This window comes from Prosopis cineraria, unplaced genomic scaffold (assembly GCF_029017545.1).
Source record: "Prosopis cineraria cultivar Desert tree isolate PC_DT_omini unplaced genomic scaffold, ASM2901754v1 PC10, whole genome shotgun sequence".
Taxonomy (NCBI): Eukaryota; Viridiplantae; Streptophyta; class Magnoliopsida; order Fabales; family Fabaceae; genus Prosopis; species Prosopis cineraria.
This window is the reverse complement of record NW_026555341.1, coordinates 11,320,034-11,346,237: the sequence shown is the minus strand read 5'-3', so window position 1 is coordinate 11,346,237 and position 26,204 is coordinate 11,320,034. Positions and strand designations below refer to the sequence as shown.

The 26,204-nt window shown below is 31.0% G+C and overlaps 2 protein-coding genes across 2 annotated transcripts; both read right to left on the bottom strand.

The window, feature by feature from the left end:
* Positions 1–8,876: 8,876 nt before the first annotated feature.
* On the bottom strand, positions 8,877–10,367 carry LOC129322903 (mitochondrial uncoupling protein 5-like). Its single transcript, XM_054969365.1, has one exon. The coding sequence runs from the start codon at positions 10,053–10,055 to the stop codon at positions 9,075–9,077; it is 981 nt and encodes a 326-aa protein (XP_054825340.1). The 5' UTR covers positions 10,056–10,367; the 3' UTR covers positions 8,877–9,074.
* A 6,375-nt stretch (positions 10,368–16,742) lies between these two features.
* On the bottom strand, positions 16,743–21,963 carry LOC129321434 (kinesin-like protein KIN-14B). Its single transcript, XM_054967195.1, has 3 exons — positions 21,639–21,963; positions 17,765–17,902; positions 16,743–17,358 (listed from the first exon to the last, which is right to left on the bottom strand). Exons 2-3 carry the CDS (start codon positions 17,894–17,896, stop codon positions 16,921–16,923), a joined length of 570 nt encoding a protein of 189 aa, XP_054823170.1. The 5' UTR covers positions 17,897–17,902; positions 21,639–21,963; the 3' UTR covers positions 16,743–16,920.
* Positions 21,964–26,204: the final 4,241 nt, after the last annotated feature.

Sequence of the window (26,204 nt, the reverse complement as noted above, 5' to 3'; positions counted from 1 at the left end):
ATCTAATACATTATTATTTACAAATGTATGACAATGAAAAAGAAAATAATTAACCATTTCGGCCCTACGATTAGTAATTTGACAAGATACAATGAAAATTAAGAACTCATGCTCGTGAATGAAGTCTAATATAAAACATTACACGTGTACATGTATGTATGCGAACTAATTCTTTTTTAATTAAATAGATTTAGACAAGCCTCATTTTAAAAGCTACTCCTTCCTTCCGTTTAAAAATAAAAAATATTTTTAATTAAATCTCACCTTAATAAAATAATTACTTACTTTTAAATTAAACATATTCTTTTATATTTATCTCTATTAAACACCGTACAATAAATATAAAGTTATTATCAATAAAGGTATTTTTTTAAAAAATAATGATTACATTTTAAAAGATTAAAAATATATATTTTTAAATATTTAACTCTTTAAAAAATATCTTATAATTTTATATAAAGTGAGTAACTGTTTTGATAATTTAAAAAATTACATGGTTTAGTTCTCTGCTTACGTGAACTCCAGCCATATACCCCTTGTTGGAAATCATGGGAAGGAAATCCCAGGCACAAGAAGGTTTTCACCCAACACCCGTCAAATCTACGAAGGTTTGTTGACTATAGATTCCTATTTCACTTAAAAGAAAAACTTTTTCCTTTTTTTTAGATGGAAAATGTCAGAAAAAAGCCTTGTAATTGTTTTCAATAATCAATATTTTTTTTAAAAAAGGGCAAATACATCCTAAAAGTTTTTTGAAAAAATCACTAAATATCTTCATCTTTTAATTGTAATAATTTTTTTAAAATAAAAAAAAGTAATTTTACCCTAATGTCAGTGCAACGGTGTAACCATTTGTTGATATAACTCCTTTTGATTTAAGCCACCTGCCATTTTTTAAAAAATTACCAAAAAAAAAAAAAGAAATCCAGTACCTTCCTTCCCACAAACAATTAACTCACCGTCACCACTGATCGATTTCCTGGATTAATGACCAAGCAGCAACATTTCAAAGAAATGAAGCAATAAACAGGAAACATCAACACAAAGTTGAGCTAGCAATCTCCCAACCTCATCAAAGCCAGAACCAATACAAGAACTTGCAGCCACCATCCCAAAAAGCAACAAACCAGATTCAATGAAACAACAATAAATATCAAAGCTTGAAACAATCACTATTAAAAAAAGGGAGGAAACAATCGAATCAACCATAGATACAAAGAGATGACCACAGCTGCATATATACAGAGAGAAAGCCGAACGCTTAGAAAGAGAATAGATTTATTGAGCCTCTTGCTCCAATGTCGTTTCTCCTTCCCTTTCTCGGGAACCAATCATAGGAAAAGCACAGATCAGGAGGACGTATGCACTGGTATGTGTTAAGCAATGATGAAATGGTTAAGACAGTATCTTCAGCGCCATCGTGGTCATCAGCAGCACGGATTCTGGTCGATTATGCAGCTCGAGAGTGGAAACTGAAGTATTCAACTACAAAGATCAATGATTGTGCCGTGGTGTGCCTGTTTCTGGACTGGAAAATGGATGCAAAATTTGACTATGACGACCAAGGCTTCTCTTCTACCACCATCCAAAGCAACCACTAAAGAAATCCAATTGAATCAGACGATGGGCAAAAGTCCAAGCCTTCTCTGCAAAGGAACTTTAGAGTGAGGTGCTCGAAAGAAAACGATACATACAGTGATTTAACAGCTGATGCGGAAGAAGATCATCAGAACTAGTTGGGTCTGGAAGGTGTGACTCGTGCAAACTCGCTGGTTCAACTTTCCAAATTTAATTTTTTGAGGAAAGGCCAAACTCTTGAATTTTATTTGTTCACAGAGACCCGTCGCCAGGAATATGAACCCATTAAGCCCCTGTGGCCTCCAGCGTCATTAATCCCAACCATATCGCCTTTTCATTTGAACCCATCAAACCCTAGTGCCATTCAATTTCCCTTCTGCGTTCTACGTTTCAGAAGGAGGAGGAGGAGGGAGATAATGAGGCTCTGAGTCTTGAGTTTTCCGCTGAGCAAGAAGGGAACTAGGATATGGAGAGAAGAAGGTCGAGAGATCGAGAGAGAGAGTTTGGAGGAGGAAGGAGAAATGCTTCAGAGAAAATGAAGATAATGACACGTGGCAAATACATTACAGCTGGATTTTTCCCCCCAAAAAAGTCACCTCACAAAAAAGTTTCAGTAGTCAACAAATAGTTACACTCACCGCAGGACGAAATTGCTTTTTTTTTTTTTTGTAATTTCAAAATAAAATTACTGCAATTAAAAAATAAAAGCATTCAGTATTCTTTTTTAAAAACCTTTTAAAATATTTTTACCTTTTATTTTTTTTTCTTTTAACTCGCGGCTAATGAAAATGGAAACTAAAGAAGGCTGGGTGATAATTATATATCCAAGAAGGGAATAACACTTGGAAATAAAAAATATTTATACACATTTTTTTCCTGCATCATACATTATTTATAATAGATATTCATGAATGCCACAAGTAGTTTTAAGAGAAGGGTTTTTTTTTTTTTTTTTGCCACATAGGTGTTGAGATTTGTAGCAAAAAGCCTGCCTAGTGCCTAACTTCCAGATTTACAATGAACAGTGCCTTTAGCAAATTCGAGTGTCCACAAATGACAAAACCACATCGTTATGCTCTCCGCGCATCGAATCCATATCCGTGAAACTTTTGATTGGGCCTAAAACTTGTTGTTTTGGGTTTAGGTTTTGTTAGTTTACCAAAAAACAAATGGGCAGGCTGGACAAAGACGCACTGCTTGAGTGGAAGATTTTAGGAGGGCAAAGCACCTAAAACCAGGTGCACAATTGTTCGTCTGATGTTATAAAAAAAAAAAATTTGTCCGTCTAATTTAATCAAAGACACAACAAATAATAAATAAATTAAAATAGACAATACTGTATTAAAAGAAAAACAAATGACAAGACTTCACAGCAAGATTAATTATATCCCAATTTGTATCAAGAATCAGTTCATGATGCACCAAGATGAAGAATTTAGTTTTATGATGAACCGAAAGAGTTCATTTTTGTACTATGACTGGAAAAGACGAAAAGTAATTCATAAAAAAATTAGAAGTATACACCCTAAGTTCCTACTATGAGGAATCTCTGATCACGTCAGTAACATTAGCTGGAAAAATAATAGACTTCTAATTTTAATTATATTTAAATAAAAAAAATTGTAAGTTAACATTACGCTTTTCTTCATAGTTAATCAATTTAAATAGGGGTAATTTTAGAAAAATATAATTAATACCCCACCAAGTGACATATATTAAGATTATCAATCTCTTTTAAAATGTGCCTTATAATAAAAATGAGAGAAAGTATTATACTTCTCTAGTCCTATTTATAGAATGGAAAGAAAGTATTTGTTTTAATTTTATTTATAAAACAATTCTATAATTTTTATATCTATTTTTACTCTTTTGCCCTTATTAATGCTGGAAAATTATCAAATGTTGGAGTATTTTATTTTTAACATATATAATATTTAATAGAGGTAAAGTTATAAACTTATTGAATTTTTTGATAGAATTAATGAGATTTAAAATTTTTCTTGATTCAAGTAAAATATGTTAGAAGTGGCTTATAAATAGAATCAGAAGAAGGATTCTCCAATTAAATCCAAACTAAGCACATTCAAGTGGAGGGATCTTTTTTTTGAGTACAAAGTCACAGAAAATTTGTACAAGGAAAAAAATATTCATGTCAAAGCAAATAATATTATTGCATACTATAGGCCGTTCTACCAAAAATCATAATGTCTCACTTATCGTTAGATACATGATAAGCAAGTCAATTCACGCATATGTTCATCTCTTTATATACATGATAAAAAATGATAATTCAATCTCTCATAACTAAACCCCTTATTGTTGTCATTCCAACAAAGTTCAAGGCTTTTTAAATTACTCATAAATTTCGTTGTAATGTTGAGATAGTAGCCAAGGTATGTAAAAAAACTATCAATTCAATTTCACTAATAATTACAAATAAGACCACCACAAGTGGCAAAGTTGTGTCGATGTCTAGTGTAATCAAATCAGAATTAGATGGACACCATTTTGTTTGAGCTCTATCATGGTCCAAATACTTAAAGTTGAGTTTTGATTATAGATTAAAATTATTGATGATGTCTTGGGTGCAGGAGAAGATGATGTTTATAACAAAAGAATCATCTGCAGAGTAGATAAATTTGCATCTCATCTTCCAAGTGGAGGAGTTACTGCCAGTGAACTTGAATCAATATTGGCATTGGGACAACCTCACCCTCATTAACTCTAATTTACTATTTACTAATATTTTATTTTACGATTGCGTTGTGTAGTGGGATTCGTTACGACTGAACGGATGCTTGACAGACTCAAAAAGCCCACTTTCTGAGGGTCTCCTCAGCTGTGGCCCCATAATAATCAATGTCTATATTGTTGAGGTCAGTGCCTTCATTTTATGCTTAGTGCTTTTTCTTCTCTTCTTAATCCTTGTTTGACCACACAGCCTTTACCGACTTCTTAAACTGATCCCGTCAACGTATAATAAAATGCTCATTTTGTGATTGGCCTGCCATTTAAGTTCTTTCCAACCAGTATTCTCAACTTCCTTACATAACTAGCATAAGAATTTTGAGACACCATTGAGTTGAGCGGAGAAAAAACAACTTGATTCTTTTAAAGTGAAGTTTGGACTGAGTTTTTATGAAAAAGAAAAGGCAATATGTTGAAATGGTTTTATCTCCTGTTTGATGCTCAATCTAGTCTAAAGTTAGGACGTGTTTGGATTAATAGAGATTTAGATTTGGATTTAAATTTAAACCAAATTCTTTATTTAAATATTCAATAATTTATGAAAATCTATTTTTATTATAACCTATATTTTAATTATTTAAAATTCTAATTATTTTAAATTCATCATTCTTTTTGTGCTTTTAATATTAATGTTTTTATAATTTTCATTCATTTCTCATCTCTCATTCTTATCTCTCATCATTTGAAAAACGAAAGTAAACTTATCGCTTTTAATTTTTCATTTTTCTTTCCAATCTCAACTCATCTCTATTTTTCATTTCAAATTGTTAAACAATTCAAATAAAAAATTTTAAATATATAAACTTCAAATATAAAATTTAAAATACGGGATTTAAATTTAAAATTTAAATATAACTGCTACCTTAAGTTAATCAATAATATCATATAACAAATAGTTTTTCTTTTTTTTTTTTTTTTTTTTTAAAAAAAACTCTAGACGGTGGATATGTCGTTACTCGTTCTTAGGAAAACGTCAAGCGAAGGAAAGATCAAGCAATGAGACCCAAAATGAAAACCCAAGAAGGTCATAATTTTAATTTATTGTATTAAAGAAAAGTAGGTTCAGGCTTTTTGTTTTTTTTTCCTTCAAATTTTGTGCTGAATGTGTGGCTGTTATTGAACACATGACGTGCCTGGGCTGCGGACTCCAAAGGGTGTTGGATATATAGTCAATTCAAACCTTTGTTATTTATACATGTGCATACATAATGCATGGAATCTCAACATATTCATTCACATCCAAATGTTTCCAATCATGTTCTATCTATGTGGACCCTCCATCCACAATTTGTATGTGGTATTCATTATTTCATTGCCCACCATCCACGTTAGCTTTACGTCCTATGATATGTACAATTGAAAATGAATTCATGAGTTATTAAGAATCAATCAACTTCTTCAAAACTAAATTACGTAGTTTAGAATTTAGTTTAGACAATATATATGTATAATTGAATGTTAGCAACTTACTTGTCCTGAATGATAAAACCTCTCATTATTTAAATAAATTATTACGGTTAGGGATTTAATTCTTCTAGATCCAAGATAAAGAGGGGGAAAAAGGAAGAAGCCAAACTTGGTGACGTTGCATGTGGCGTAATTAAGCAAGGAAATTACTGTTATTCAAACTTTAATTGGGTAGCAACCTTATTTATTATGGGAATTAAATTCTTAATGTTCGAAAAATAACTTGTTAATATGCAAACGTGACTTCTCAATATTCAAGAAACAAGTCAAATCGATAAACCAATAACTTTTTAATAATTGAACCATGAGATTTAATTTTAGTTGAGGCCTTCGACATGCAGCCAAGTTTGAGATTCATTTGGCCTTGTGCGCAATTATTCCTCTTGGATGCTTTGGTTGAGATTCTCCCTCTTTTTTAGGTTTAAGCTAACACCAAGTGACCAATATCATAATTTCAATATATATATATATATATATATATATGGAGAGAAGGTTTTCTGGCTGGGTCATGTATCTGAAAAGATTCGAGGGTTGTAGATTGTGGTATTTGACAGGAATGGAAGAGAACAAACCAATTCAATTTATTGGTTATCTTAAGGTGAGCATAAATACTCGAGGGTTGGGTTCAATGTTTTTTTTTTTTTCATTTAAAAAATATATTAAATTTTAATTAATCTTTTAAATTTTAGCTTATTTTATATTGAAAAAATATATATTGAAGCACATTATGATAAATATTTTCTTAAAAGAAGCTCAGTTGTAAACGGTGAAAGTCTGAAAGATTAGTTTCAAATGATTTTTAAATCGTGAATTTTTTTTTGTTTTTTAAATTGTGAAATTTTTATAAATCTAACAAACAATTATAAAAAAGATTCGAAAAAATGGGTCATCAATATCTTTAATATTTTTAACAAATCAAGTCATAAATTATTTAATTTCGATGGTCAACTTTCCTAACAAACTAACCCGTTTTTAATTTAATATATATATATATATATATTCCCTATTTTAAATTGAAATGTTTTCCTAATTTAAATACATTTTATAATTATATATATTATTAAAATACCTTATTAATATTTATATTAATATAAAATTTACATCAGGAATTCATGCAAGAAGAGGCTTACTTCTTATAAAATAAATAGAATAAAATATTAGATCATGGCGTTGGTCGTTTACGGATTTAAGAAAATTGGATCCATCGCTCCCCAGAGTGTGATAATTTGAGTGGTTTGGAAGTAATATTATTATTTTGGCCACAAAAAAGTAATATTATTTTATGGCTGTTCTTATTTCTTATACATATCTTTGCTTATGTTAATTAGGACTAAGCTCGTTGGACTGGCTTTTTTAAATTTGAAATTAATTAGGATTAGACCACTATTTTAAAATAGAAAATAACAATTCTAACTTAAAAAAGTTGATCCTTTTAAGTATGAAAATAAAAAAGTTAACCCTTTTAAATCCTTTTATTATTTTTTTAAAATTTCAATTTGAAAAAAAAGAGGCTAAGTATTTAAATAAAATAAATGAAAATGTAAACTTATTCCTCTTCCCTCATTCATTCATTAAAATTTAGTTAATAATATTGGTAAAGTTTAATTTTCATTGGTGTTAATTTTGATATGTTATTAGATATTGAAATTGGATATTTAAGTTTTACATATTTGTTATGGTATGAATTGACTTAAATTTATCTTCTTAAATTTAAAACTTGTTTGTTTAAAATTAAGAAATAAATTATTTTTATATAGTTTAGGAGTTTTATGAAAAATATATTTAGTTTGAAGAGATTTTTTTAAAAAAAATATTATTTTACATTTCATTACAATACTAAAAAAGTAATTATTAGTTAATTATTTTTAAATTTTATGATATTTTTTTAATTTTTATTTTATAAAAATAATTTATGATTATAAAATTTTATAATATTTTTGTGTATCCATCTCTTTAAAACACTCTCTTTCATCTACTACATTAGATTATTTTAAAAAACTACTAAAAGTAAATTAAAATAATTAGAAATCTATTATTTTTCAGTTCTTGTTTATTTTCAAAAATTTAAACAAATATCATAAAAATTAATGGCCAAAAAAAATATCATAAAAACTTATAAAATAAATTTTTTAAAAAAGTGAGTGATTTTTAATATGAAACAAATGAGGCCTTAATCTTATATGTTATAACTATTTTTAGAATTATAAACATAAATTTTTAAATAGTAGAAGAAAAAAATAGGATTGTGGCCCATATGGCTGACCTTTTAGCCTTGATAGTCAGGGCTAAGTCTTGTCAAATGATACTCTAAAATATAATTGAATTTAAGAGTCAATCAATTTAGACTTTAATCTTTCAAGAGTTCATTTTTAAGATTGAACTGACTCTAATTAACAATCTTAATATTTCACATTTTGGGGGAAAATAATAAATTAAAGTGACGTTAACCAAATTGTTTGCCATATTTCTCTAACTCCTTTAGATAAACAGTTCTATCTTTTTGGCAAAAATTCATGTACCAATAAAATTATCATTCTTATAAAAATGTATATTATTTTTTATTTCTAATTTTAATTATTAATTGTTATCCATAATGAGTAAGAGTTATATTTACATAAATATCTTGACTAATGCATAAAAAACAAAATAATTTTTCTGAATATATTAGATTGTTTATAGTTTAAAATAAAATTAGTTGTGAAAAAATACTTACATATTTAGGCCAGATTAACATAATAAAATCATTCTTGTCGGTCAAGTTAAATGCTAAATCAAGAAACTTGTTGCTTTATGCTTTGCAATTTAAAACTCAACAGAATCATCAGAAAAATGGAGGGAGATTCAGGGGACCTCCTCAGCTAACGTGGTTTTTAAGCATTAAAAAAAGACAGAAAAGTAAGAAAAAGAAAAGCAGAGAACACAGTTATCAAAAAAAAAAAAAACCCAGAGAACACAATGTACGTCGTTTTGATGCAGAATCTTCAGCCAAGCAAGAGCCTTCGGCATCTCTTTTGTCTGTCGTCCAAGTTCTTGACCCTTTCAAAAATTTCTTGGCTTAAAAGAATCAATCAATACAAGAAGACTTACTCAATTCAAGCGCCATTCATTAGTACGTCAAACTCCTCATTGATAATTCGTAAGGGTTACAAAGCTCAATTTTCATTTCTGAGAGATCGTTAACATACTGGATAAAAGGAAAACACAGAATAAAATAGGAATAGGGATAGCAAGAATTAAAATTGAAGTGTTCTAAGATTTTTCGTCATCATCAGCTACCTCGCTTAGAAATCCTTCAACAACTTGCGAACCTGTTCAAGCGTCACAAACAGCACCACGGTGAAGGGTCCTTGCCTCGAAATCGTCGGGATAAAACCTTTGTACAGTGCCATAGGACCTTCGGCACGCACAGTTTTCAGGGCACAATCCAACGCCCCGGAGTACGGCGGCTGTGCCCCCGGCTCCACCTTCATGTTCATTACCCTTGTCTTTATCACATCTACCGGATTCGACGCTACGGCCGCCACAAACCCCGCCGCGAAGCTAGCAGTTACGTGGGTTCCGAGCCCATCACGCATAACTCCCTTCTTCAGTATCGCTTCCTTCACCTGATCGTAAGTAGCCAGCTGCGATGCCGTCACCAGCATTGCACGATTCACCGTAAGCGATGACCCGCGCCACAGGCTAGTCACTCCCTCTTGTTTTGCCATTCGGGAGATTGCGTCCACCACTGATGTGTAGTTCCGGCGCTGAGCCACCGGGAGCCGGCCGTCGGCCTGCATTCGAACCATGGCTACATCGGCCGGATTTCCAATGGCGGCACCGACCGCACCAGAGATCAGACCGGCGCCGATTTTGCGAGACAACGGCATGGTGCTCTTGGCGTTGGGATCGGACCATTTCTGCTTGAGCACCTCGTAAAGACCCATGCGCGTGGTGGAGTAGAGGCACTGGCGGAGAACGGTGGCGGAGACGCCGGAGAAAAGAGCAGTCACGCCTTCTTGTTGGACAAGGCGAACGCCGACGGCTATGGGACCCACACGAGCAGGCGCCGCGGCGGCCTGGGGCATCGGAGGCACGACCCGGTGGACGGAGCCAGGGTGGAAGGCGAGTGCAGGTCGGAGACTGTGGACCGCCGGGTTGGGTCTGGGAGCATGGTTCTCGCCCTGGAGCTGCATACGGACCTTGATGAGGTCGAGAGGGTGGGTGGAGCACCCGGCAACAATAGAAGCTATGCCTCCTTCAACAAAACCTTTAAGACCCATTACGGATTTTCTGAGCAAGCAATCGAAAAAATAGATCTACTGGGGCAAAATTGAAAGAATGAATGTGGGATGGTGTCAGCTAAGGGAGCGAAAATTTCTGGTGAAAATTAAGAATAGGTATTTGAGCAAAAGAAAAAAGAACACCTTGGAGGAAAAGACTATAAAGACCAGTTGGAGTTAGGGTTCATCTCACTGGAAACCAGGAGATGAGAATGGAGGCCACAAGCGATGGATGAAGAGTGAGGAATGGTAGGCCTCTGAGACATATGCTGGCGGCTACGAAGTGCGGAAGAGGGAAAGAATCGATTGGGATGAGAAAAAATGGGAGCGGCGAAAGGAATTTATACGGGACGACGAAGAAGGGAAGGCGGAAGCTGGCATTGGCAGTGGACCCCTCCAATATCTCACGCGATTACGGACTCTGCGATTTGGAAATATCGTTCCGAATTTCACGCGTTCGTGGGGCCCGTCCATTTACTGGGTCTTTCACAAAATTAGTTAGTGCTGCTGTTATATTTTTCATTTAAAACAAAAAACCAAAAACAAAAGGGCTGCCACGTTGTATTGTACCCCGCAGTCACTTCCCTCGTCACAATTACAACTTCTTTTTTAGTAGACAGACAATTTTTTCATTTTTGAAATCACTAGCATATCAAATTGATGAGGCCTCCACCTAATAATTTATTTGATAATGTAAACATATATTTGTACGCATCAAAGTAAAGAAGAAATTGTAGTTATTGCGCAGAAAATGACGGACACACAGCCCTGCAAAACTTTTTTTTAATTTTTGATATTAATAGAAAATATTTATAGTATTTGGTATAAAATAGATTATATTTAAAAGATACAATATAGTTTTATTTTTTACGGGTTTAGATACTTTTATTTCGTTATAATATAGACTAAAATAATTTTTAATTATTTAATTTAAATCACCCAACCCAAGTGATAGCTAAATAATTTAAATTTAAATAGCTAACCAAATTGCCATTGCATTTTATTACTTATCTTTTGAACACATTTTATTCTTTTTTTATTAAAAAAAAGGTAAATCTTCCGCATGCCAAGTGGGATTGACAAACAGTGGAGAATGGAGATCCAGCTCAAGGCGGAAGGTCGACATATGGATGCCGACTAGCGACGACCGAGTTGGATAGTGCAGATCAAGTTGGTGCCCATTTTGTGAAAAGTCTTCTTCTAAAACACAGGAAATTAGGTCACTGTTTCCATTTTTTATTTTAAAAAATTATTTTGCAATATAATATTTAGAATTATTTTTTAAACCAAAATCATATGAAAATCTATTAATTATGCTAATTTGAAAATTAATTTTAAAATTACAAACGGTTAATGATGATGGTTTGTAATAAAAATTAATTAAATTAATTGCATTTTTAATAATTAAATATAACATGTTTTAAAAATAAAAATGAAAATAATTTTAAAACTAAATAAATTCAAAACGTTTATTCAAATTATTTTTATTTTTTAAAAATAAAAAACAGTTTGTAAAAATAGAATTAGTTTCTAGTGTAATAATAATCTGTGTCTCTAAGAGAATTATTTGTACAGCAAACAGGCGGGGACAAGAGAAATGCTCCAACTCCAACAACATTGGGGGCAAAAACTTAAAAAATAGTATAATAGAAGAGGGTGTCAGGAGGCGCGTGGGAGGCATGGGCAGGTGAAGCTGGGCGACGGAGTTGGAGAGTTTCAACCCTTGCGTCACGTTTTATTTATTTTATTTTTTTAAATACAAAAACACGAAAAATTTGTGACAAAAGTAAATAAAATCAGGTCACATCAAATTTTATAAAAAATTTATATTCTAGGAGTGAATGACTATAAATATTAAGATCAAGATTTTTTTGAGAAGCTTAGTAAACGAGTATATCCGCACATCTCTTTACTTCTTTAAATGCATGTTCGAAGGTAATAATCAATCTTTTAAAACCAAATTCTCGACTTTATTGATAATACCAGACAGATAATGGTTATCAAAAAAATTATATTGGATAAGCAAGAGTGCTTCCACATAATCAGAGTATATGTTGATTTTATTGAACTGAGCATTCTAACAAAGCTAAAATCCTTTTAAAATGCTCAAGAGTTCTGCTATAGTGCTTGGTTGATAATCAAGGTATTTGAAAAATTTCTTGATTCAATTGCTTTTATCAGCCTGTATGATTCCATCACAAGTTGCAATTTTAGTGGAATTGACAACCCCGTCAATGTCAAGGCAAATCCAACCTGTTTTTGAAGGTATCCATTGTGCCTCTAATCTTTTACAATCACAACTGAGGAGATTAACTCTAAATTGAAGCCTCATGTCATTGGAGATTTGCTAGTTACTAGAGAAAGTAATATTGACATTCTAAATGGTTTTTCCGAAATAAATCTTTTTGCAACGGGTCTTTCAAATATTCCAGCAAACTTGAGCGAAAAGCTTTTGCCATGGGGTCTTTCTTATGTTAAGATTTTCTACTTTAACTTTCACATTTCAAGTTATCCAATCTTGCACAAAAAGAAAAAAAAGTATTAAATTTTGAAGCTTTCACCAGTTTAACCCAAACATTACGAGCTTCTATGCAATCTTGTAAAATATGAATTGAAGAATCAAAAGAATTGCATTTAAAAAAGCAAGTTCTTTGAAGAGGAGTACTTCCTTCAATATAAGTAGATTTGAATTAAAATTTGTTTTAAGCAACCTTTTAAAAAAATATTTAATTTTTTCATGAGTAAGTCACTTTTAAATCCTTGTTCAAATGTTAAAATTGTTACAATCCTTTTAAAAAACATAATTCTATAAATAGATTTGATGTTAAAGTTACTAGTAGAAGAAGGTTTTCAAATAATGACATCATCATCCATGAGAGATTGGGTGGTCTAATCAGCATGATGAATCTTGTCATTTCAAGAAGGGGGTGACGATGCATCACATTTTATTTTATTAGAAGGGTTATGAAGCAATGTTATCAAAATCAAATTGAAATTTAAATAAAAATATTTAACAAATCATAATTTTTATAGTTTAATTAATAGGTTAGACTGATGATAGAAATAAAAAAAAAAAGAGGGAAAACTATCAAGTTATTAATATAATATTAAGATAATAATAACATCACATATGATTACTCAGATACCAAATTTGCCGCTGCTCGAGACCACCCGAGTCCAACAAGCCGTTCTGGATTTGGTGGCTCTCGAAATCCGCCAAGGAACGCGGGAACCAAAGGAGGAGGGACAGTTGGACTGGCAATGAGTGAAGCGAGAGCCACGTGTCGATTATGGAAGAAGAAGAACCATGTCAGGTGCCATCCGGGGCAGGCCAGCCTAGGCCTCCCAGGTGCCATTCGGGGCAGGCTTTTTAGTTTTCAACTCTTCACACTCCCCCCCCCCCCCCAAAAAAAAGTGTTCACACTTCATTCCGATATTCCTGCTCTTTCTAAACTTCTTAGTTTTACATTAATGACCAAACCTAACTGAGTTTAGTTTTTAATTTATTAATAGTTTACTTGATAAAAGTTTATTTGATAAAAATTAATTTAATAAAAGTTAGTTGTTGTAATAAAATTTGTGTTTGAATATATTTTTTTAAAAGTCAGTTTGATACATTGAAAGTTGTTTGGTTTGTGATAAAAAAATATATTTTTAAATGTACAATTATCAAAAAGAACATTAATTTATAATAATTTATAATTTTTATTATATAAATATAATATATTTAAAATATTTAAAAAATATAATAAAGATTTTAAATAACATAAATTTTTATCTATAATGTTAAAAATTTAATCTCTAGTTATTTGTATTTTTTAATTTATAATTTTAAAAGATGCAATAAAGTTGTATAATTTTTATTATACATTAATGTAAAAATTAACATCATTAATTACTCAATTTATAACACTAAAAAAATTTATATCTAATTATTATTATTAAAATAATAATTATATTTTTAATGAATTAACTATTTTTTAAATAAAAGAATAAGAGATTAAACTTAAAATAGTATGGTCAAATAACATCCTACTTTTTAAATTCACTTTTCAAAAGCTTCAAATAGTTATGTGTGCATTTAATTTTTAGTTTGTTAAAAGTTCATTTGGTGAAAGTTTATTTGATGAAAGTTAATTTAGTAAAAGTCAATTGTTGTAACAAAATTTGTATTTGAATATATTTTTCAAAAGTCAATTTGATACATTGAAAGTTATTTGGTTTGTGATAGAAAAATGTACTTTTGAATGTACAATTACCAAAAAGGACATTAATTTATAATGATTTATAATTTTTATTATACAAATATAATATATTTAAAAAATATAATAAAGATTTTAAATAACATAAATTTTTATCTATAATGTTAAAAATTTGATCTCTAGTTATTTGTATTTTTTAATTTGTAATTTTAAAAGTTGTAATAAAGATTTATAATTTTTATTATACATTAATGCTAAAAATTAACATGATTAATTACTCAATTTATAATACTAAAAAAATTGATACCTAATTATTATTATTAAAATAATAATTATATTTTTAATGAATTAACTATTTTTTAAATAAAAGAATAAGATATTAAACTTAAGGTAGTATGGTCAAATAACATTTTACTTTTCAAATTCACTTTTCAAAAGCTTCAAAGAGTTACGTTTCAGAAATTCACTTTCAGCTACTATTTAAATGTACTTTTAGAATGTGCTTTTTTGCAAAATGTTCTACCCAAACAATTTTTAACTTTCTGAAAGTAAAATTTTACTTTTTAAACGTGAAATGGAGGAAAATCAAACAGACCTTATGTTTTAGAAATTTACTTTCAGCTACTATTTGAATGTACTTTCAGGATGTGTTTTTCTGTAAAATGTTCTACCCAAACAACTTTTAACTTTTTAAAAGTAAAATTTTATTTTTTAAACGTGAAACGGAGAAAAACCAAACGGACCCTTACTGGGACCTCGCTTTCCACGACGAAACGCCACCACATTCCCCCTTCTCTCTGCATTGTTCAAATTTGAATTGAGCAATCTATATTTAATATTTTTCATTTTTATTTTTGACAAAAATTAATCATTCAATCCCTAATGTTATGGTCCAATAATAACTCAATTTTTTAAATTTTGACTTACTATAACTCAATTCGTATTATTTTAACTTGATTGTAGCTCAGACTTTAAATTTTTTCTTTTATAATTTAATCTGTATTATTTCAATTATTTAAATATTAATCCCTCTATTTTAAAAAATAAAATAAGGATTAAAAATATTTTAAACCTTTAATATTTATAAAGATTAATAAGGTTTAATATTTTAAAATATTAATAATAAATTTTAACATAATTTTAATCTTTTAATCTTTAACTATTATAAATATTAAAAGTTTAAAATATTTTTAATCTTTATAATTTAATTTTTAAAATATGGGCAATAGTGATTATAGTTATAGGTATTGAATTGTAAAAGAAAAAGTTCAAGAATTGAGTTATAAATAAATTAAAATAATAATAATTAAGTTATAATAAATTAAAATTTAAAAATTAAATTATAATTAAGTTAAAATTATACAGAGTGAATGATTAATATGTCCTTTTTTTATTTACTAAAACAAAAATGATACTTGCTCCTCCTATTTTATGATAACTTCAAAACAAAATGAACAACTATCAATTCTACTAAGCTTTCCACGGCAGAGCTCTCTCGCCTCACACACTTTTAATCAAATGTGGGTCAAGATTTAAACCTCAATTTCTAGAAAGAATTTGACTTTTAATCAAACAAAAGTTCTTAAATTGTTTCCCATAGTGTTCCAAAATATAGTTCAGAATGCTAGGAGGCTTGGCATGGAGTTTGAAACAACCCATGCTATAAATTAACACTCACATCATTGTTTCCATGTAACGGCTCCATAACATTTTGGGTTCGCATTGAAAAGAGAATATTTTTTTATTAGTATATAAAGAACAATATATAATATCTATTTATTTTGCTATTTTATTTACTTTTTTTAATTTAAGGGTCAGTTTCATAATATAAAATTTAGGAACTATCTTTTCTAGCATCACACTTAAAAGTAGTATTTTATAGAGGTTCAATATTGGTGCTTTTAAAAATATCTTTCATTATTAAACTCTCTTGACCTAAAACAAAGGTATTTATATCTTTGATATTAAAAATTAGTTTATTATTTTGAATAATTTCACCTTTGTCAAAAAAAAAAATTAAACAAACAAATTATACCTTTCCAAAAAGTTGACTTTCTATTATTTATATGGTCACTATAATCATGCAAGAAAAGTCACCAACATTCGGTTCGCAATTCTTCCAGTTAATTTGAACGTCTTCAATGATATTGAATCAGATACTCTCACTTAACATCGGATATACAAATGCAAGTTACAACACTATCTTTTTTTTTTTTTTTTTTTCAAAGATAAAAGGTCACCCGAAAAAGTTGCTACACTATCGTTAAAATGCCCAAAAAGATGGGAAATACTAATCTTCTCCTGAAAACTTCAATTTCTTTTTTCCTATTCACTACGTAATTATGACTCATGCACTAGATTTCACGAATGTATATATTAAATTGGGAGAACGCTGACGCGTTCATCAGCAATAACCAGCATGTGCAGACAACCATATCATCTTTGATATTCAACTGGAGCAATGGAGTACTTGATTTCCATTCAAACATATTTGTATCAGGTGAACATATTTACAGGTTGCTTGAGAAATACAAACACCAACCTAATTACACTCCCAGCCAAAACTGAAATAACTACCACTAATACACAATGACACTCGCTAGGCAGAATAACTATAATTTCATCATCAGCTTACCCTTTTATGGGTCATGTTCTAACATCTTTCAGTACACCCCCCTTTTCAAGCTCTCTAACAGATCCTTTAGGGAAGGAACCTTCATAGCCAAGGTCCGGTAAAGTCTAGAATACCGTGCTCGGGTTCCATCTGCGGTCCTTGCTAAGGCAAGCAAGCTAAGAGCCTCAGGTAATTCGGCAAATACTTGTTTCATTTCCTCCAAGCTCAAGTTTTCCAAAACTGACGGTCTAGGGGCAACCCTCACGATCTCACCACCTCTCGGTTCTTGAACTCGAGAATCCGCTTTTATGACTAGTTCTGAATTTGAATTTGCTCCACATTTGATTATGAATGGGGAGGAAGTGCCTGTGCCAAATTGAAGGACTTTCCACTGTGCCACAACGGTTTCGGATCCAGACCCCAGATCTGTTGAAGGCTTGTCAGCGTGTGATAGATCTTGAATGCTGTCATCAACTTCAGGAATCGACTACATCATTAGACAAGAGAGAAGAGAGATTTAGGAGTCACAGTACTCAGGCGAAGGTGTCATAACAAGAAGTCGCTTATGTATATTAGTAGGTTCAAATGTTGCAAAATTGGAATGGAACACGTAGCCCGCCACTATATATAAAATACAATCCAGCCCCACAGGTAAACGCATTCAATACTTCAACCACTTGGCGAGCAGCTGCAATGTGACTCTGTGCGCATGGATGATCAATTTCAAGAAACAAAGGCATCTTTTGTGTTAATTCATCCAGAGAAGCAAGCATTGCTCTTTTCTTACTTTTGCTCTGTAGAATGTATCATCATATCCTGTTAAACTAATAACTTAAATGTTGATAACGCTAAACTTAAATTTTAAAAATAATTTTGAACAAAAAAAATAGAACCTTGATTTCTTTCAACAAGCCGTCAAGTGAAATGAGAGATGCTAATTGCGTATCTTCAGCAGCAGCAGCAAAGGGATTTTGAATAGGTGAACCACCACAATCCAATGTCAAAAAAGCAGCGTCGCTTCTCATTTGTTGCTGAAGGAACATTAAATTAAAATAAAATAAAATAACCAAATAAATGAGTAGGGTCACTAGAGTATTACTAGATCCAATGTAAATTCTTGACTACCTACAAGAGTTTAGACTATTAGAATGTAAGATTATAGTGCACAACAAATACACTAAAAAGAGCAAGAGAAAGAAAGAACGAACTAAAAAATTGTTTGCTTTGGGGTGTGTACTACCACTAGCCACCTATCTCTATTTATAATAGATGGAGGCCACCTCCAAAGAAAGAAATCTAATCAATTATAATTCATTTCATTATAGAAGGAATGAATTGATTGGAATAATCACCATTATTATGAAGGATTACTTCTCCATTTGGAATTCAATCAAAAATTAATCAAATTAATTTCAAATTTTGGTCAACTCATCATTACCACATTTATGTCATATCCCACCAATGGCTTGTCAAAGGCAAATTTTATGCAAATTCTAACATCTCCCTCTTGCATTTAATGAGACTTCCATCATATGAATCTTATCTCTCTAAATTCATACTTGATGTTCTATCGTGATCATATGAGCATGATGTGCTCAATTTGGATGTTTGTGAACTAAAAATCCTATGATAGGATCCCTGATGGAATCAACACACAAGAACATCCCATGGTATACTTGTATTGTAGTTATGTGTTACCTCAAGCACCCTAGATTTATCCATACACATTACTCATATCATATCTAATTCCTCTTGAGTTAATTATTTCATTCAAATTGCTTTCTCATATACTTAGTACCTGCACTTACAATTATTTAACTGTATGGGCTTTAGAATTTTTGTGTGAAATTGTTAAAGCCTGGTTAGGGGGACACACACAGATGGTGGAGCTAATTAATGTGGTTCCATTTTTAAGACCTTTACATTGAGTAGTTACTTCAAGGGAGCGGTCAATCATTACAGTGGTTCTAGTGGTGGGGTTTAAAGAGGAAGAAGACTGATGGGATGCCATAATTGATGACTTGGAACTCTACTCCACAAGACTTGCATGCATGGTCTTTAAGCAAAGGAGGATTAGGGTCAACATGGAGAATGAAAAAAAGAAAAGGAGATGAGAAGGAAGTGAACTATGATGGATTTTAGATGTTGACACCTAACATTATTGTAGGACTCATCCAACAAAAGTAATGGACATTTACCACTCTTAATGATATAGGGAAAAATGCACCCATTAAAACAATACTATTACAAAATAATTTTATAGGAGCACTTATTTTTGGAAGCACTCTTATAAAGGTGACCTACTAGAGCGCTTTGTAAAAGCACTCTCGTATAGGTCAAGAAAAGCACTCCCTTTAGATGACCATATAGGCATATAGGAGCTCTCTTCATATGAGCGCTCCCCGTATACCTCCATATATACTAGAGCGCTCTTTATAAGAGCATCTTATATATAAGCATATGAGAATGCTCTTCATATATAGGGGTATATTGAAGCGCTCTTTATATAAACGCTCCTTTATGTGCCCTTTACTGGAGCGCTCTAACACTCTTATATGTATTTTTTATTTTTTAAGAATTTAAATTTTTTAAAACTACCTCATGTTTATCTCTTAAAAATGACTAATCACAATATTAAAAATTAATCCAAAAATAATATTATTGAACATAAAAATTTGCATACAATGAAAGAACTTGATACCGTACGTCCTTGCTCTTTCTTGAAATGTGGAGTAATGTGCTAACAAGATGGTCACAGACATTCTTTTCGATGGCATCATGTCAAGGAAATGCCTAACATCTAGAGTTTTCCAGTATGGCAGTTCAAATTTCCAACCATTTTTAACAATCTTACTTGTAAATAATTTTTCAAATTTGATATTTAAATCTTTAATCTTTTCAAAGAGCTACTCACTAGGTAATGGCAAAAGAACTCTACCCTTTTTTGGGTGGCGATTAAAGGCCTTCTTCAACCGTCAGTAATGATGTGTTTGTGATAAATATTGACAATGATTAATGAAAATGTTCTTCCTATAATGTTTCAATCATACTAAACAAGCGTGCTCCTCACAAACTAGGCAGGCATCTCACATTTTGATATTATATCCTGACAAATAGCCATAGGCAAGAAAATCATTTATGGTACTAAATAACATTACTCACAGGATGAAATGTTCTTCTCTATATCCATCATAAACTTTCATAAGTGTCTCTCATAGTATCTTTAGATCTTCAATTAATGAAGTTAAGTACACATCTATATCATTTTCTAGTTGTTGAGGCCTATAAATTAATAATGACAGCATCATAAACTTGCGCTTCATGCACAGCCGTGGAGAAAGGCTATGGAACATCAAAATCACCGGCCATATACTATAAGTATTACTTTACATGCCATAAAGGTTCATTTTGTCAATGGCTAATACAAGGCAAAGGTTTATATCTTCAATCCCTAACTTAGGGTATATAAGATCAAACTTTTTTCATTAAGGAGAATCTGCAAGGTGCCATAGCTTGCCATCCTTAATTTTCTTGTTAGCATGTCATGTTAAATGTTTAGCATCTTCTGCAATCCTATATAGGTGTCTAAATCTTAGTATGATTGAAAAAAACCATAACACCTTCATTGGGCAACATCCATTCCTCTTGTACCTTAAGGCATTGCATTTTAGACACTTATATAAGGTTGAATACTCTTTTCAAAAGAGGACACAATCATTTGGATATGCATGTATCTTCTCATAGCTCATTCCAATATAATAGAACAATTTTTTGGCCTCAGAATATTAGGTAAAATCTCATTGTACTCTAACATCTCCTCATACAAGAGTTTAAGAAAATTTGTGAAACTCTCATCTCTCCATCCATTAGCAGCTTTTAGATTGTACAATTTTAAAAAAACTGATAGTTTTGTGAATTTCTTACAACTGGGGTATAATAGTTTATCAATATCACTTTTCAACTTCTAGAACATCTCAGGACAGTCCTTAAAATCCTCTTCAATCACATCAATCACATCAAGACAATTAACATCATATGTCCTATTATCATGATTAAATGTCGAGTAGCTCAAACTATCCCTGTAATCACTAATGTTATTCCTTGTTTCCCTATGCATGGTTCAACAAGTATAAGTTAGATCAATCCCATTACATATCAAATGATCTTTCAATTCTATTGGCCTTACTTTTTTCCATAGCAACATAAACAAGGACATGTAACTCTACAGGGGTCTTGATTATGACAAAATGCAAACTCAATAAACTCATTCACATCATCCCAATATTCTCTAGATAGTCGATTAGCCGACATTCATTTACAATCCAAATCACTAACATAGTGATAAAAATTCAAGAAAAAATGACTTAGATTTTTTTTTCTAAAGGAAAAACCTCCCAAATAATCAAATCATACAACACAATACATTTAAACTAAATAAATCAATTCATTCAAATAAAAATTTAGTTACATTAATCCGTTTAAATGCCACCAATCAATTGTAATTTAACAATAATCTTTTCTAAAAGTGAAACATCCCAAAGAAAATAAACACATTTCATAAATAAAATTAAAAAGTTCAGATATCTTCCTCCACAATATTAAACTTCCATTCATCATAATTCATACTACATTCAACTTTAAGCTAATAAAGTTAACAACTTCAAATTCTTAGTAATTCCTATCACAGATTATTAATATATTTTTATATCTAAATTATTCTAAAATTTATATGAGGATTTATTATAACATTAATTATTAAAAAAATACCTTGAGTCTTTTTTGGTGGCTTCACACAGCAACGGACAACAGTCGGCGGTTGGAGTAGAGTGATCGATGACCTTGGATGACAACTTCACGATGACAGACAGTGCTGCTTCGAGTTGGAGAGCATTTTTCAAGCGCCTCTTCACAGGGACAGATGGCGCTGGTAGAGAAATAGCGACGACAGTGATGCAGATCCACGATTTCAAAACACAGATCCGTGACTTTAAACCTTAGAACAATGAGTGAATAGAGGGAAAATGCAGAAGACAACAGAAGCACAAATAGATGGTGGCAAACTGGACAGTCAAAGAAGGAATGTACGAAGATGTCATGCGGACGGACAACTTCGAGAGAGAGAGAGAGAGAGAGGAAGAAAAGCAAACTGAATAAAAAAACTAAAATTGATAGGGGATAGGGCCATCTATTAAGTATTTCAAAAAAATCCTATTAATTATTTCAAAAAAATTGCGGGCCTTTCCAAGCGCTCTTTACTGAACACTCCAAAAGGTAAACTTCTGCAATGTTTAAGGGTGCTCAATTTAAGACCGCTCTTAAAAGGCTTAATTTTTTTTTAAATTTTTTAATGATACATTTTAGAAGCGTTCTTATAAAAAGTGCTCCGAAATGCCTAACATATAGGGTTGCTTTTTATGACAAGTGCTCTAATAAGTTTTACCTGACTTATCAAAAGATTTTTTTATTTCAGCGCTCTAAAAAACCGCTCAAGTATATGTATTTTGTAGTAGTGCAAATTCATTGATATTTTTACACCCTCCTTTATTGAAGGATACTGAGTGCTCCTAAAAAAAACTTGATGGTATTTTTTTCATTTGACTTGATCTATCACATGACTAGGAGTGTATTCATAGAAGTTTGCATTAATCATAAAAGAAATCTGCTTTTACTCATCTCAGCCTTTTTATGTATTTGTCTCATAATATTGTCAAAAGTCGCTTTTGACTTTTAGACAAAGTAGTTTGCTTTAATCACATTAGTCTATTTTTACCCTTGTTTTTACTTTTATCTCATAATTAAATATGTGAAAGATACCACGGGTGGCAAAGCTATCAATGTCTAGTCTAATTTGACTAGAATCAGGTTGGAACCATTTTACTTGAGGTCTATCATGATCCAAATATTTGGAGTTTTAATTGTGGGTTGATGCTATTGATAATGGCTTGGATATGTTGATATAGAACAAGGTGATGTTTCAAAAGAGAATCTTCTTCAGTATGGATGAATTTGCATTTCACCTTCCAAGTGGAGGAGTCACTGTGAGTGAACTTGAATCAAGATTGGCATTGGAATGACTTCACCCTCATTAACCCTAATTTACTATTACTAATATTTTATTTTATAATTGTGGTCTGTAGTGGGATTCTTTACGACTGAACCGATGCTTGACAGACTCAAAGAGCCCACTTTCTGAGGGTCTCCTCAGCTGTGGCCCCATACTAATCATTGTCTATATTGCTGAGGTTAGTGCCTTCATTTTATGCTCAGTGCTTTTTCTTCTCTTCTTAATCCTAGTTTGACTACACAGCCTTGACCGACTTCTTAAACTGATCTCGTCAATGTATAATTAGAATGCTCATTTTGTGATTGACCTATCCTTTATGTTATATTTGAATGTATATGAATTTAAATCTGAATTTAAATTTGAGCAAAATATATTACTTAATTAATTAAAAATATATAGATTTGAATTAGACGTAAATTTAAATCCTAATCTTACCTCAATTTTTTTATAATTTAAAATTATTTTTAAATTTTTATTATTTCAATTTCAAATATCTAAATCCATCAGGATTGCACTGTTGGCATCGGCCAACAGCCAACTTCAACAGAGACTAGATTGTCGGCTGACTTTTCTCATCTCTTGTATCCTATCATTTAAAAAATAAAAGGAAACTTATCACTTTTAATTTTTATTTTTTAAGTTTTTCTTTTGAATTTCAACTGATCTCTCTTCTTCATTTAAAATTTTTAAACTGTTCAAATAAAATATTGTAAATACATAAATTTTAAATATAAGATTTAAAATATGATATATCTAAAATTTAAATCCAAATGCTACCTTAAATTAATAATAGTATCATATAACAAATGGTTTTTATTTTTCTTAAAATAAATTAGACAGTGGATATGTCGTTACTTGTTATTTGGAAAACAGCAAGAGAAGGAAAGATCGAGCAACGCGACAGAAAATGAAAACCCAAGAAGGTCATAATTTTAATTTATTGGATTAAAGAAATTAAAAGTAGGTGCAGGCTTTTTTTTTTTTTTTCTTTTTCAAATTTTGGGGTGAATGTGTGTTTGTTATTGAACACATGACGTGCCTCGGTTACGGACTCCAAAAAGTATTATTTATGCATGCATGTATATGCATAATGCATGTAACCGATCAACATATTCATCCGCATCCCAAAATGTTTCCAATTATGTTCTATGTATGTGGACCATCCATCCGAATTTGTATGTGGTATTCATTATTTCATTATCCACCATCCACCATCCATCCACGTAAGCTTTACGTCCTATGATATGTATAATTGAAAATGAATTTAGTTAAATATGAAGAATCAATCAGCCTTTTCAAAACCAAATTACCTTGTTTAGACGACAAATATTTATTAAATCTTGCCAGCTTAGTTGGCCTGAATGATAAAATTAAGTTCTCATTACTTAAACAAGTGATTGGGGTTAGAGATTTAATTCTTCTAAATCCAAGATAAAGAGGATATCAAAAAACAATAAACAGTAAAGCTAAGCCAGGCTTGGTGACGTTACATGAAACGTTGTTAAGCAAGGAATCATTGTTATTCAAACTTCAATTGAGTAGCAACCTTATTTATAATGAAAATTAAATTTTTAATGTTCAAACAATTAGTTGTCAATATGCAAACTCGACTTCTCAATATTCAAGAAATAAGTGAAATTATATGAACCAATGGCATTGTTTTAATAATTGAACCATGAGATTTAATTTCAGTTGAGGACATTCGACATGCAAAAATGTTTTAAGATTTATTTAGCTTGTATGCAATTATTCCTATTGGATGCTTTGGTTGAGATTCTCCCTATTTTTTAGATTTAAGCTAACACTAAATGACCAATATCATGATTTTAATATATACTGCACACACACACACACACACACACACACATAGATAAATAAAGAGAAGTTTTCCTGGGTCATTCCTCTGAAAAGATTCTGAGGCTTCTAGATTGTGGTATTTGACAGGAAATGGAAGAGAACAAAGCAATTCAATTTAGTGGTTATATAAAGGTGAGCACTGAGCATATATCCTCGAGTGTTCGGTTCAATATTTTTTTTTTCATTTTTTAAAAAACAAAATGCAAATGCAAGCAATAAGATCCACTGGGAGAATAAAGTACAGCTTAAAATTTTTGCCTCTGAATGAACCACTTTTTCTGCCCTCCTCTCCTTTCCTTTCCAAGCACGATAACGGATAGGAGGATGAGGCACAGGACGGATCTAGAGTTCAATAGTTGAGGGGCCAAATTGAAAAGAAAATAAAGAACGGGGGCCAAAATCCATCGTAAACTATTTTACAAGAAAAAAAGTATAATTTTTATAAGGAAAAATAGCATGTAAGGATCATAATATCAAATTAATATCCGTCAAGGGTAAATTAATTTTAAAATTGCACTGCAATGTTTTAGTCATTGATTGATATTAATTTGTCATGTCATAATACCAAATGGCCCTTAAGCTAAAAAAAAGCTACCCTCCACTAGTGTTAGTGTCGACCGCCCACCACCAAAGCCCCTCTCAAAGGCAGGATTACTGACAGCCTATCACTGAAGCTTCAATGCTAGCAACATTTTTATTTAACAATAATTGGTTTAAGTTGCCGGAGGGTTTGAGCTCATGAACCCTTTACCATTTAAGAAGCTTGGCCCTTTAATTATATATGGCAATATATATATATATGAGAAATAAACTAAACTTTTAACCATTTTCATGTTATAACATAATAATATGTTATTAATTTCTGAACGACACTTGTTATTTTATTAATATTACTTATTAATCTGACATACACAATTACAAATTATGAGTTTTAAAATTTCATGCATTTTATATATTAAAAGTTTGAATATATTGTTATTCATTACAAATAGGTTAGGGCGAAACCCAAGCATATTCTTGTTAATGAAAGACTAACATGCACAATTAAATATATTCTATCATTTTTTTCACTTGTTAAATATGAATAAATTATTGTTAATTTTGAATAAATTATTGTAAAAATCTAAATGTATGCTTGTTGATGAATGGCTAGCACTTGTTCCATTAACCAATCTTATCCATTTTCTTAACTTTTTAAAACCCAAATGGACTGTTGTTAATTTATAATGAGTTATCATTAAAATTCAAATTGATACTTGTTGATGAAAGACTAACACATACAATTAAATTTATCCTATTAGTTTTTTTTACTAAAATTCAAATAAATTGTTGTTAATTTTGAATGAAGTGTTAAAACCTAAATGAATATTTATTGATGAAAGACTAACATGTACAATTATGCTCATTCTATT

What these genes read in the sequence shown, in the direction of transcription:
- LOC129321434 (XM_054967195.1), bottom strand. Translation starts at nt 17,896, where the DNA reads ATGAGAAGCGACGCTGCTTTTTTGACATTGGATTGTGGTGGTTCACCT. An exon ending in GCTTGTTGAAAGAAATCAAG is followed by an intron (nt 17,359 to 17,764) that starts GTTCTATTTTTT and finishes CTAATGATGTAG; the next exon opens with TCGATTCCTGAAGTTGATGA.
- LOC129322903 (XM_054969365.1), bottom strand. Translation starts at nt 10,055, where the DNA reads ATGGGTCTTAAAGGTTTTGTTGAAGGAGGCATAGCTTCTATTGTTGCC.